This window comes from Fusarium flagelliforme, assembly GCF_020744385.1.
Source record: "Fusarium flagelliforme strain FIESC 12 MPI-CAGE-AA-0113 chromosome Unknown B0J16scaffold_5, whole genome shotgun sequence".
NCBI classification, from domain to species: Eukaryota; Fungi; Ascomycota; class Sordariomycetes; order Hypocreales; family Nectriaceae; genus Fusarium; species Fusarium flagelliforme.
The window spans coordinates 1,368,193-1,380,923 of NW_025763507.1; the positions used below are offsets into that span (position 1 = coordinate 1,368,193).

Below are 12,731 nucleotides of genomic sequence, written 5' to 3' on the forward strand. Positions count from 1 at the left end.
TCTCCTCGCTTCCCCCTTTCTTCTAACCTTTAGACTCCCTCATCTCTTCAGTACTTGACCTTTGATCAGATTCACATATTTCAACCCAACATTCCGTTCCTTTTCAACTTTTTATCTCATCTCCTTTCGCCATATCATCGACAGTTTTGTCTCATTGCAACACCGCCGTATTTTGTTTTATACTTCCAGTATCGTCGGACTTTTCCTAATGCCCACACAAGAATGCACTTTACATGACAATATCACCGCTCCTATTATTACATCGGCATTCAGAGAGACATCAGACTCACCCAAATGCCTGGTCAGATCTTCAAAGGAAAGGTCTTCGCAGCTGCTGGACCTCTTCCTGGCCAGTTCACTGTCGATAATCTAAAACGGTGGACTTCTCTACGAAAAGGCATCTTCCTTGACGATTTTGACGATAGTGTCACTCATCTCCTTTGCACTAGAGAGCAATGGGATAACAGAGTCCCCAGAAGTAAGTAGCATTCTTCGCATCGATCTTTTGCACTTGCTCACGATTTAACAGTCAAGCAGGCTTTGAAGCGTCGCAAGAACTTTCCAATCATTCACTGTGATTGGTATGAATTCTCTACGGTCCAGAATAAGAGACTTCCTGAGAAGGACTACTCCATGAGAAGCCTTCAGGCGAAACTGAATGCCAAGAGAAGAGAGAAAGAACGCTGGGAGAAGGGTATCCAACAAGGCAAGAAATTTGTCAATACAAGTACGAAGTCCTTGCACTATTCTATTGAATCAAGGCTAATACTTCAGCAGACTTCTACCATCTCTATCGAGATCGTCTCAACTTTGTTTATGAGATTGACATCACTCGAGATGACGAAATGACTGGTGAAGTCGGCCAGAAATACACCCTCTATGTAAGTCGCATCGTCTCATCCGTAACTCATGACTATATTAACAGTCTCAACCAGCTGTGGGAGTCTAACGCCAAGCCTCACCTCTACTTGTTCGCAGCCCGATTTCTCAAGAAGAAAGGCAGCACTCAGCCATCCTATCACCGTCCTAGTCCTCATGAAGGACCATGGCGACAGGAAATGGATCTCTTCATGGATTTCTTCAAGAAGAAGACCGGCATTGACTGGCAAGATCGTGTGACTCTGGCTAATACCCAGCCAAGAGCCTACTTCCAGTATACTCCACCAGTATGTCGATTCCCGTTATCACAATCAGTAGAGGCAAGGTACTGACGGTCTATAGGCCAGAGGGAAGCCCATTGGACGACGTCTGCGCCACGACATCGACTACTGTCGAGAAATCAACGCTGAAATCCTGGGACTACCATGGCCTCCTGTCGAAAACCCCGAGTCTTCAAAGGATCCCACGGAGAACGATTCTGACGCTGGCCCACGAGCTTTTGAAGACGAAGATGAAGTTATGGCTTCGCCGCCAGATTCTACTGTCGCTTCAGAGTCAGAGGTTCATGGTCAGAAGCCAGAGGAAGACCACAGCCAAAAACATGACCAAGACCAAGACCAAGAGCAGGACTCTGGCACTGATCCCACGAGCCCTAAAGCTGATGCGGGGATCATGGCATCACCTCCCGAGTCCAACCACGTACTGGTAGATGAAAACAACCCTGTTACCGCCTCAGAATTCACAGGAAGTGAAGTCTACAGTGCACACTCCGAAGAGAGACTCAAAACGCCTCCACGGGACCTGAAAGCAGAGATCAAATGTGCTCCCAGTCATCCAACCTCATTAGTCACTGAGAGTGCTCTAACCTTTGCAGCCAAACCTGCTACCCCAGCTCCATCCATTGATGAGAATGATATCTTAAAAACATCCAACAGCCCTCTCGTGCATCTCGACAAGGAAACGGGCATAGAGTTGTCACTGGAATTCGAGGCATGAGCACGATCAACCTAGTAATTCATCAGGAGGCTATGAGATTTTATAAGATTGTTTGCTGCCCGATCTAGGGTTGAGAGATGGGAAGTCTATGGCATCAAGCAGAAGGCCAGATATTAATCGAAGTACCAAGCAGGCAGTATGCTAATACGGGTCCTAGCTTATGCTATGTGGATGCAACGAGACCATAGCTAAGATATAATACAAAGACCGGCCAATTCGAAGGCATTTTCTGTCCCGTGCTATCTTGGGAATTCGTAAACTCTATCATCGTTGTTGCCCTTTGAACGTGATTCGAATATGATTGACCCAAGCTTCCAGGTTGCTGTGTGATGTGAGGCTACGGACACTAATTTCACATAGTATAAGATAGGTTTCTTGCATCCCTCGGTTTCATATGGGCTTTGTAACCCTGGACCTAGGAGTTGGGTGATCTTCAACAATGACGATCAGTGTCACATATTTCTAGGACACAACGCCCTCCTAGAATCTCAACTTTGGCATAAAAAATACAACCAGGAAACAAACAAGCATGAGGCCGTACACCATGGCGTACAGCTTCAGCCTCCCAATGTAACCTTTACCTTCTGTCATCCTCTTCAAAGTACCCATTCGACCCCTTGCTGCCTCCATACTCTGCTCCGTCTTGTCCATCCCTTCACTCGCACGACCTACTACATCTTTGTCTGCCTCGAGAGTATCGGAGAAACGTTGTGAGCTTGACTTAAGAGCGCCCGCCATCTGCAAGATCGATTCAGAGAGGGCCTCCTGCTCGGAGCGCTGACGATCGAGCAAGGCTTCGGCAGTTGCCGTCGAAGTTTGGGGCGTGGAGGGTTTACTACGGTTGGCAAAGAGGGCAGCGCGTGCCGTTGAGTGGGAGGAAGGTGATGGTGACGCAGGCCCACCTCGTGGTCTGAGTGTCTGTGATGTCTGTGTGGGTTCTTGTTTGTGTTGTACTGGCTGGGTATTTTGAGGGGCTGCTGTTGACGCGGGCGCTGAGGTCGAGGCCGACACTGTACTTGAAGCTGGAGTCGGAGCTGTAGTAACTGGTATTGTTGTTGTATCTGGAAATTCTGATTCGGCATCATCGTCTTGCCCTGAACTTTCGGTGGGCTGGCCTGTCGATATTGAGTCCACCATACTATCGCTCGGCGTAGGTATTATCTCTGAAAGGATGTCTTCCCCATCGGTACTTGCATCGTCGTCGTCGTCTTCATCGAGTGCCACCTGCCAATGTGTTAGACCACATCCACCTCCTTTCAACGGCCATATCTCACTTGTTTCAGATCTTCCAATCGGTCCAGGAGTAACTCCAATATCTCTCGTTTTCCGTTCAAATCCCCTTGTACTTCAGCTCGTCGACTTGGAGCTTTAATCGCCAAGGCATCATGCTCCAATTTTGACAACACATTTCGTGCGTATTCAAGGTTCTGTAGCCTTATTAGATCTTTTGTCGCATTGAAGTGGTCATATGCACTCTCACAGATGCCACTCTTGCTCTTTCAAACTCGCTTGATCGTAGCCTTCGTTCGCGGTCGCTATCTGTATGTAAGACGGTATTTTGTAATCGCGAGAGCAGGTTCCCAAGCTCTGTCGAAGCAATATCGATTGCGCTCCTGTTAAGCGACGGGCTTGTCGGTTGCGAAAGTCGCGCCATGGTGTTTTGGTGGGTGATGGATCTCCTGGGTTTGCGCTGTCGATGCGGCTCCAGCTGTCTTTGATGTTTCAGTGACGTGTGAGGTTCTGGGAAGCTTGAGCTACAGCGGGTCTTTGTGGGCTCAACCAAACCCGTGGTAAGCCACGTCGCAACTTACACGACCACCAAATCAAAATGAGGTGCCATATATACCTACAGATAACCAAAACAGAAGATCTCTGGTTTCTATTGGCATTGATATTGATTACATTACTCTTCAGGAAATAATACCGGGAAGTTGTAGTTCTATAGAAACCTGTTAAGTTGTTAATCAAAGAACCTGGACCGTGTTGAATCTCTGGTTGTCACACAAACATACACTTATACAACGTAACAAGGTGTTTAAATTCGGCCACCGCGTTGCAAACACGGATAGAATGTGAAAACAAAGAACTCCCTGAGCATGACGCAAAACCAGAAGTAACCTCATAAATCCATCGTGGTATCGAGTAAGGAGTATATTAGCTAACGGGTAAACAACCTGACCAGATTTACCCTATACCATAAAAACCAGGAAATGTACCATAGCCTTGAACGCCTCGCACCACATGCATGAAAACAAACAAACCAAGTCCCTAAACATACCTCCAGGGTCTATGCACAAATACTTAAACCTTGTCGTTCATCCGCCCAAAATCTGCCATAGAGCACATGGAGTACATATACGGCTGATGCTAAATTCCTCGGAGCGTGACCACCTTGAAAAGACAACATACCCTGACAGCCCATTGCACTCTTTCAAGTAAATTAGTCCCTAGGCTCGCTTTTCCTCTCATCCTCCTGATCCTTATCCTCCTTCTCCAAGGCGCTACGCAGCCTTTCTTCTTGTCGCTTCCAATGACCGCCCTCCTCGTAGTCAGCGCTGATCTTGAGTGCTTTCCGTAGTCGCTCGCTCTCCTTGATCTTGGCATCAGCCATCTCATGCACCTGGTGCTGCTTGAATGGCTTCTTGGGACCGCCTCCTCGTCTCCCCGAGTTCATCTCAGCTAGTAATTTTTGCCGAAGCTCATCGCATCGCTTGTCAATCTCATCTTCATCAACCCTACGGATTGTTAGCGAAAGAAAAGACATGACATGAGGGCACATACTCTTCCTCTTCTAGCTTGTCTCTGAGATCAAAGACCTTAACCTCGACCTCGCGCTTGCGGTCATGCTCCAGAATTCCCTTGTCTGGTTGTCTTTGCTTGTGTCGCAAGCTGTCAAGGTCCTTAGGATAGGGGGCGCCATAGTCACGGGGCTTAATGTGAGCGAGGTTGCGCTGGACGTAGCCAGAGGTGCCACTGCCACGAGGAGTGTTCAGACCAACGTTGTCAGACATGGTTGGTAGAGATAGTCTCACTTGGCTTGTAGAAGTATGGGACGCTCCTATAGAAGTAATTGATGCGGAGTGATAGTGTTATATGCAATGGGTTTTTGTTATGTTTGCGACTGCGACAAGTGGATCTTGGTGATGTAGAAGGACCCTTCTCTGCCCGGAAGCGCATCACTTTAAATCTCACCGCCTGCTGCTTTCGGCTGATAAGATAAGAACCATCGCCCCTCAATATTGGAGGGGCATGGAATATTTCGATGGAATTTGTAAGTGAGTTTAACACTGCAATATTATCAGGACGACTCGATATTTGATCTTTTTTTTTTCTGATATCAAAATTAATGATTTAAAGTCAGGATACAGGCAAATATACTACCAGCATTGTATATCTACCCTCCTGCTCGCAATGCCTCACGTTCCTCCCTCAGCTGAGGCCGACAACCAAGGCGATGCGCCTGAACCTGTCTTTCCCCCAGTCACCAAAGATCACATTCAAAACTGCTCCTATGACTCTTGGTTTCCCAAGTATAAAAGCTCGTGTCTCAAGTCTCGCACAGTCCCTCTCCCGCCGGCCTTTGTCGACTACCTCCATGAAGATGGTATAGTCCTAGCGGATGACGACGAGCATCAAGATGAACCCGAGGAAGAGTGGCATGCATCATCAAACACATCTGCAAGACCACAGGATCCCGAATCGTCAGATGAAGAAGAAGAGGAGCCAGAGAGACTGCCACCAAACCAGAGATTCCCAGAGACACATAATCTCATCAAGGCGACTATCGCAGAATTGGGCGGCTCGGTGGCCCCCAAGTTGAACTGGTCATCACCAAAGGATGCAAAGTGGATATCGCCTCACCAGAACACACTCAAATGCACGACTCCAAACGACATTTATCTCCTTCTGAAGTCGTCTTCTTTCGTGTCCCATGATCTTGATCATGCCTTCGACGATTGCACTTCAGCACCCCCTTCCCGCCCATATGCACCCATTCTTGTCCTCAGACCATTCTTCACTCCCCATGTTGCCCTTGAATTCCGGTGTTTCGTTAAGCACAGGGCGCTCATTGGAATCACGCAAAGAGACCTCAATCATTACGCTTTCCTTGAGCAGATCCGACCACAGTTATGGCGCAAGATCAAGGATTTCTTCCATGATAGACTGCGGCTCACTTTCCCCGATGCCAGTTTTGTCTTTGATGTTTACGTTCCGGAGAACTCGTTCGAGAAGGATGGACTTGGAAAAGTCAGATTGATGGATATCAACCCATGGGCCACTCGTACAGACAGTCTCCTTTTCGGCTGGCAAGAGCTTTTGGAAATGGATGTTCCAAAGCCTCTATATGGCACATCATCTAGTGAGGCTGGTCCGGATGTCAGCGGTGACGACACAGTTACTGAAGGCGAGGACAACGACCAAGATATCGAATGGCGGCCAGACATGAGCCCCGAGTTTCGTATTATAGAGAAGGATGATCCAGCTGCGTATAACTTCAGCAGCCCACAGTATTCGGCTCACAAGCTGCCAAAAGAGGTTGTAGATGCAAGTATGGCTGGTCAGGGCGGTCTAATGGAGTTTGCGATGCAGTGGAAGAAAATCACTGAGGGACGGGGAGATGGCATTTGGGAAAAGGCTGCTGGTGCCGGCACATAGAACTCCTGTTCCAAATACAAGCTGTCAAAGTAACATGAACGCGTCTACTCGTATTGCGTGCAAGTGACCAAAGAATTCGTCAATGAACGCTGAGGATATGTTAAGAAGGTCTCGCTGTCTTGTGGCCTTACTTGAACCTTTACTGTTGAACACACTTGCTGAAATCACTGGGGATTAGTTACCCTGCTCTTTACAGATGATCTGGGAACTAGCACATCATGTTAAGAATGTCGATGTTCAATGTACGCCGAACATGCAGAGACATGGGCCATCAAGTTGGAACATTTGTAGTATATATGTTTATTCTGTTCACCATGTCTAAATAATTTAATAAGAACAAGATAAACACCAGAACATCCATTGCTGAGTTGTTCATCTCATCTTACAACAGCAGTGTTAGTTATGACTTTTCTTCTGGAACCACCTAGCCAAGATTACTACTCTCAACGATCTTGGTGCTTACCTAGTACCTAGGTACTCAACCGAGCAGCCGATCGAGCTTTAAGAATTAGGCAGACGCGTTATCGTTTATATTCATTATACCTAAACGCGAAAAACGATGCCGTCAACACGTAGATATTTCCACGACCAAGCACCGTGCCGATACGTGAGTCGCACGCGGTCACCTCTATTTACTGTGGGTCCCACTTGGTCTCCCAGCTCCCACTCCCTTCTCCTTCTGCACTCCCCTTCTTGTGTTCTCTGTCTCCTGCATCCCACTTTATCCCTTGTCTTTCACCACAAGCAACCACTCATTTACCTTGTTGCTGTTAACATCCTTTCTAAAGACACTCCATACCGTTCATCTTCTAAAAGCTTTTGTATAAGCCAACCTTTTTATATCATCAACCTCAAGGTCTCTAAAGAGAGAGGAAAACAATCTATTTTCTTTACTTCTTTCTTCGATAAAATCATCGCGATGCCTAAGACTAAGGCTAAGGCTAAGGCTGAGCCCGCTCGAAAGAATCCTATGGGAACTCGCTCTTCCCAACGCATCAAGAACTCCGAGCCAGCTCGTCGAGTTAAAGAGGCTCAGGATGTCGAGGACCCTAATGATGAGCACCCCCAAGACTCTCAGCCAGTTACTGGCAGTCAGCCCCCCAGTGGCTCTGGGGATAGCCCATCTACCATGAGCAGCCAATCCTCCAATGGTTCCGCTAACAGCGAGAGCCCCGCCCTTGAGCCTGCTGGAACGAGCTCATTGACCCCGGCTTCTCATACGGTTGCTGGAGAAGCACCACCCGGCTGGACCTATCGACTTGTACCGGGCAGTAACCAGTATGAAACGGCTGGTGAAATTGCCAACAGCATGTATGGTAACGAACTCAACACCGACAGCGCTCTTTCTAGAAGACTCTGCAATGAGCGTGCCCTTCGACCCGTCCGACAGCGTCGTCCCGAGACGCATCTCAACATGGACCGACGTAGCAACGTTGAGGCTTTCCTTGCCCATCTCACTGGTGTCCCTGTCCATCGATCTTGCAAGAACTGCGCAAAAGGTCATGGGCCATGGCATGAGTGTATCATCTATGATGGTCAGATGTGTGGCAGCTGCACCAACTGTTGGTACAACGCCAGCGGCTCTCGCTGTACTTTTCATGGTAAGTTCACTTTTCCAATGGAGTGCCACTGACTTTCTGCCCCCTGGCGCCATAATCAAAATATAACGAAGAGCGACACTAACAAGTAATGTAGAGGTTAACCAGAGTACCATGTTCGCCCCATCCCCTGTCTACATGCCGGAGTCTTTGGGAATGCCTTCACTGTACACGCAACCTCCTCGCATGCTTCCCTCGCCACAGGACGGTTCCGCGGTCAACACTTCTGCCTACATTGGCGGTTCTGCCCACGTCAACCAGAATTCGTTTGCTCAGCAGCATGCACCTCTCGTGGACCTGCACAGTCTCAGCGTGGACCCAGGCAACTAGGGGTTGCCCAGCCTAACTCGCTCCATGCTCAACTCATCCATAACCATTGGTATTTCTGGGAATGAGCTAGACAGACTTCTCCGTCGAATCGAGAGTACCGCTCTCGAGCTCGGAGCCCGTATTGGGGAATTCCAGAGCTTTGTCCAAACCTCTGCGGGACAAGCTATGATCGCCCAACGCGCCGAATCGTATACTCAGGGTACTCCCTCAGAGGGAACTGTCGAAGAGACTGACTTCAACGAAAGCCAGGAGAACTGATCCATCTTACCACGTTGCTGCTACCTTGACTGAGTGGGCGCCCTTTCTAGGGTTGTCGCATGGGGTACCGGTCAGATATTGATTTGCGCTCGACGCTTGGCCCTTGGTCGAATTTAAGCGAAGGTTAAATGAAGCAACCCGGTGGCAGAGAACAGAGGATGCAGAAACAAAAGCATTCAGAAAAGGTCAGAGAAGACGAAGCGGTATGTCTCACCATGGAGTCCTGTTCTACAACAGTCCACTAACTGAGCATAATCTGTTAGCTCATTTATATACCAACTCAATGCTTGGACATCCAGAACCTGCATAGTTCAGTATCAGACCTCATATGAGCATTGCTGCTCCTTTTTTCCGAATCACGACCTGAGTTTATGGTTTGGAAACATAGCTCATCGACAGCTGGATGAGAAAATTGTACACCGTCTATTCGCAATCACTGGTCTCAAACAGTGTATCAGTATCAGCAGGTCCTACCATTTCCTTTTGCGAGATTTCTTTTCTTTTCTTTATCACACCAGATTGGGTTTATCCGGAAATCGTATCAACAGCCATTGTCATTTCTGTCTGTACCGACGACTCATCTCTTTGCGAGTGCTGTTATGTACAGTTGTGCATAGCGAGAAGAGTAACGACATATCATGCTGTATCCGACAGCCCCCACCGTACTTTGAAAGAACGGGAAGTCGCAACATACTCTCTTGCATCAACATGCATCCATACCGAGAGTGACGGCGTTGATGGATGAGTCATCAGGCAGTACTATCTTTCTCTGAAGAATGGATAGATTGAGACAAGCTCTTTTGGAAGTGAGGTGCCCGGCTTTTGAGTTAGGCTGGTGTAGGACTATTGCGGTTGACTTGTTCGTTCTTATGATAGCTACAGTGAAGCTCTGGAATATCCTACCAATAGAGCAAAGTCTGGAGACAAAGTACCACCATGTCAAATAGTTCAGACAGAATCGGGACCTGTATAGAAGTGTGAATCGAGAGATATAACGACATTGGGAACGTGAACTAGCGTGACTGAAACTGCGGTGATGTCGACGTAACTGATAACCAGGACTATTTTAGAGATGTCTCAAATCACCATCCCTTTCTAACTCCTCAAGTAAATCAACATCACATGACTGTACTTCATGGACGGTATTATGATGTACGTTGCTCAACATGTCTAACAGAGATCAGATGCATGCATGCGTGTCTCATCCCCAGAGACAGCGGATCCCGTCGATCCACCCGGATCTGTCCCCGTTGAGAAACGTGCTGGAGTAGCGCGCGTTGACAAATCCTGGATCTTTACAAAAACGGGCGTATGGCAACGCCAAGAGCCGACACCAGAAAAGAGAGAAGAGAAATGTGAGCCAAAGCAAGAGCGACAAAGGCACCAGTCTCGACGTGTACGGTACAGTACGAAGTTCCTTCTGAGGCGGCGGGGCTTCCAGAAAGATCAGAGGCGCGTAAAATCCGATGGGTGCATTACGGTTCATATGGATACTTGATTGTCTGAGAATTAAGCGTAAAAACACCATGAGTGGACGTATAAACAATGCTAAGGCAACGCGGGCAGAGAGGAACGAACAATGAACGCATGATAGGAAAAGAGTTTCGTAATTAAACAAAATAGATGACCACCTTCCATCCTCCTGTCGCCCGTACTGTTTAGATGCAAATAATGAACCTTTCTTTCAGCCTCATCCATCACGCTCTTGGACGGGCAAATCATATCTCCCCGACGTCGCGGGCGGCCGTGACCACTGGCCTTCGCGGCCCATCATCTGGTTCACTGGTCTTAAAAATCTTCTCCCTTTAAAAAGACGTTTTTGTGATACAAGGCAACTCCCATCCATCAGCCGGCAAAATCCTTACAAAGAAACGGAACCAAGGTCGACCTGGGCGCAGCCAAAACTGTCAGTATATCTGGCGAATTGGATGAACCGGACCATCGGTAGCCGACGTCGACCAAAGGAGTCGCGCAGTTAACACCGTGCCTTCGCTCCCTTGGTATGACGAGTACAAGAAAAAATCGTGAGCCATTTCCCCGTGGCCCATCTAAGCAGTGTCGTAATTAAGATCGAGGGTATTCGTGTTTTTAGTGACAGCAAGAAAATTAAATCATTTAGATAAGACCACAGAGACGAAGGTTCTCTTGGATAATGATATCTGAATAATGTTAGAAATGTATGCATTGTCAATTCAAGGAATACTTACCGTTGACAGCCGCCATAACGAAGCGGATCTGAGTGGTATCGGTTGCGCAGGTGAAATGGGTGTAGATCTGCTTAGTCTCGTGTTGGTTCAAGCTGACGAAGCGGTTAAGGATGTAATCGCAAGCCGCGGCGTAGTCGTCACCACCCTCGTAGTCGGGGAAGTAGTTCTTCATGGGGCTGACAGGCAGCTTCTCCTTGAATCGATCGATCTTGTTAAGGAACAGAATGATCGATGTCTTGATGAACCACCTTGAATTGCAGATGGAGTCGAAGAGAGTAAGAGCCTCCTGCATTCGGTTGACGGTCTCATCTTCGAAGAGGAGCTGATCGTATTCGGAGATGGCGACCAAGAAGAGGATGGTGGTGACGTTCTCGAAACAGTGAATCCACTTCTTTCGCTCGGATCTTTGACCACCGACGTCGAACATTCGATATGTGAGGTCGCCGATAATGAAAGTGGTCTCGGTGATACCAGTAGTCTTGACACGAGATCGAAGGACGTCCTGGTCGTTGGGCATGTAATCAGGTGCAGCGATACGTGCAATGTTGTCGAAGTAGCTAGTCATAGTCAGTTATAGGAAAACAAACAAATCCGTCAGCTGGACGTACTATCGAGCGGAGTCGTTAAGCTGGTATTCACGGGATCGCTTGAAACACTCTTGCACACCACGGTCCTTCCACAAAGCCTCAATGGCACTACCAACTTCGGGAGGAAGGACATCGCCTTCAATCTGAGCTGGTTGCATGAAGATGGTCTGGACGTGGTACTCCATGCGCTGATCCTCGAGAGGAAGCTCAAGAGACTCCATAGCCTCAAGGATAACGCGCATTGATTGAACAGTGTTGCTGAAGATGATTTCCTTGAAGGATTCCCGCTCATCGCGTGAGTAACCACCCTCGTGGATCAGCTTCATCTGCTTGAGAATAGTCGACTTTCCGGATTCACCGGCACCTAGAAGAATACGTTAGAAGACTGTCGCGACACCGTTCGTTGGCGAGTCGCGCGAGCGCCCGAGCTGGGTCGAACATACCGAGCAGCAGCATCTTGATCTCATTTCGCTGCATCATCTTGTCGCGCTTGAGCTGGTTCTCAATCTCCTCGTTGCGGGCCTTGCCCTCCTTCTCCTCTGTGCTCATTCCGCAGCCCATTGTGACGGTAGTTTGCCTTTACTTCGAAAGGACGAAAAAGAAATGCTGAAACCGATTAAGCAGGGCGGACGACGTGATGTTTACAGTGTCGTCGTGGGCGCAATATGAATAGTCTGGGCTAGAGCCGTCGACGTTAGTTATTAACAATGCTCGCAGGTCGTGACGAGAAGAACGAATGACTGATTCTGGCGGAGCGAAAACACTTCCGACTTGTCAAGGTATAGAGAAGAGAAAAGAGATGAGATGGAAAAAGAAGCGAGACAAAGCGAAGGCGATGTAAGGTTGAGGTAAGGTGGAGTGAAGAAGAGAAAAGGAGATGCAGATGCAGCTTTGGGCGTAGCGTGGTAACTGGGGGGAGGAGGCTGCAATTTGGGGCACGACACACGAGTCGTGCCAACAAAGACCAGAGCAGAGTAGAGCAGAGCATCCAGCGCCAGCGCCAGGCCAAAAAGGCCCAGCCCAGGGCGGAATCTCTCGCGCCTCCCCTGGCCCAGGGGGTGAGGGGGGCCCTAGACTAGGGACATTTTAGGTCGCCCGGGGGGGTTGGTGGAGACTGGGGGGCGTGTCTGAGAGCCATGGCAGGGCATCACTCACTCTCTGATGTTCCGGGACTGATTGATGAACTGATGTTGTGAAGGGTAAATCAAGAAGATGAAGAA

General features: G+C 48.4%; 6 protein-coding genes across 6 annotated transcripts; 3 read left to right on the plus strand and 3 right to left on the minus strand.

The window, feature by feature from the left end:
• Positions 1-294: 294 nt before the first annotated feature.
• B0J16DRAFT_321499 (uncharacterized protein) lies at positions 295-1,875 on the plus strand (the record flags this gene model as incomplete). Its single annotated transcript, XM_046125640.1, has 5 exons — positions 295-478; positions 530-727; positions 778-881; positions 936-1,166; positions 1,222-1,875. 5 exons carry the CDS (start codon positions 295-297, stop codon positions 1,873-1,875), a joined length of 1,371 nt encoding a protein of 456 aa, XP_045981167.1.
• Positions 1,876-2,355: 480 nt separating this feature from the next.
• Positions 2,356-3,529, minus strand: B0J16DRAFT_385811 (uncharacterized protein; the record flags this gene model as incomplete). The annotated part of the gene is made up of 3 exons (XM_046131525.1): positions 2,356-3,099; positions 3,150-3,302; positions 3,356-3,529. 3 exons carry the CDS (start codon positions 3,527-3,529, stop codon positions 2,356-2,358), a joined length of 1,071 nt encoding a protein of 356 aa, XP_045981168.1.
• A 407-nt stretch (positions 3,530-3,936) lies between these two features.
• Positions 3,937-5,086, minus strand: B0J16DRAFT_152368 (cwf21 domain-containing protein). Its single transcript, XM_046122076.1, has 2 exons — positions 4,657-5,086; positions 3,937-4,610 (listed from the first exon to the last, which is right to left on the minus strand). Exons 1-2 carry the CDS (start codon positions 4,884-4,886, stop codon positions 4,316-4,318), a joined length of 525 nt encoding a protein of 174 aa, XP_045981169.1. The 5' UTR covers positions 4,887-5,086; the 3' UTR covers positions 3,937-4,315.
• Positions 5,005-6,576, plus strand: B0J16DRAFT_344272 (D123-domain-containing protein). The gene has a single exon (XM_046128165.1). It carries the CDS (start codon positions 5,287-5,289, stop codon positions 6,529-6,531), a length of 1,245 nt encoding a protein of 414 aa, XP_045981170.1. The 5' UTR covers positions 5,005-5,286; the 3' UTR covers positions 6,532-6,576.
• An 874-nt stretch (positions 6,577-7,450) lies between these two features.
• On the plus strand, positions 7,451-8,459 carry B0J16DRAFT_321503 (uncharacterized protein; the record flags this gene model as incomplete). The annotated part of the gene is made up of 2 exons (XM_046125641.1): positions 7,451-8,132; positions 8,227-8,459. 2 exons carry the CDS (start codon positions 7,451-7,453, stop codon positions 8,457-8,459), a joined length of 915 nt encoding a protein of 304 aa, XP_045981171.1.
• A 2,373-nt stretch (positions 8,460-10,832) lies between these two features.
• On the minus strand, positions 10,833-12,072 carry B0J16DRAFT_385815 (guanine nucleotide-binding protein; the record flags this gene model as incomplete). Its single annotated transcript, XM_046131526.1, has 4 exons — positions 10,833-10,876; positions 10,925-11,481; positions 11,533-11,875; positions 11,955-12,072. The coding sequence occupies 4 exons, from the start codon at positions 12,070-12,072 to the stop codon at positions 10,833-10,835; spliced, it is 1,062 nt and encodes a 353-aa protein (XP_045981172.1).
• Between the last annotated feature and the right edge of the window lie 659 nt (positions 12,073-12,731).

Coding starts and splice junctions, on each gene's coding strand:
- B0J16DRAFT_344272 (XM_046128165.1), top strand. CDS start 5,287: ATGCCTCACGTTCCTCCCTCAGCTGAGGCCGACAACCAAGGCGATGCG.
- B0J16DRAFT_152368 (XM_046122076.1), bottom strand. CDS start 4,886: ATGTCTGACAACGTTGGTCTGAACACTCCTCGTGGCAGTGGCACCTCT. Junction 4,611..4,656: donor GACAAGCTAGAAGAGGAAGA/GTATGTGCCCTC, acceptor AACAATCCGTAG/GGTTGATGAAGATGAGATTG.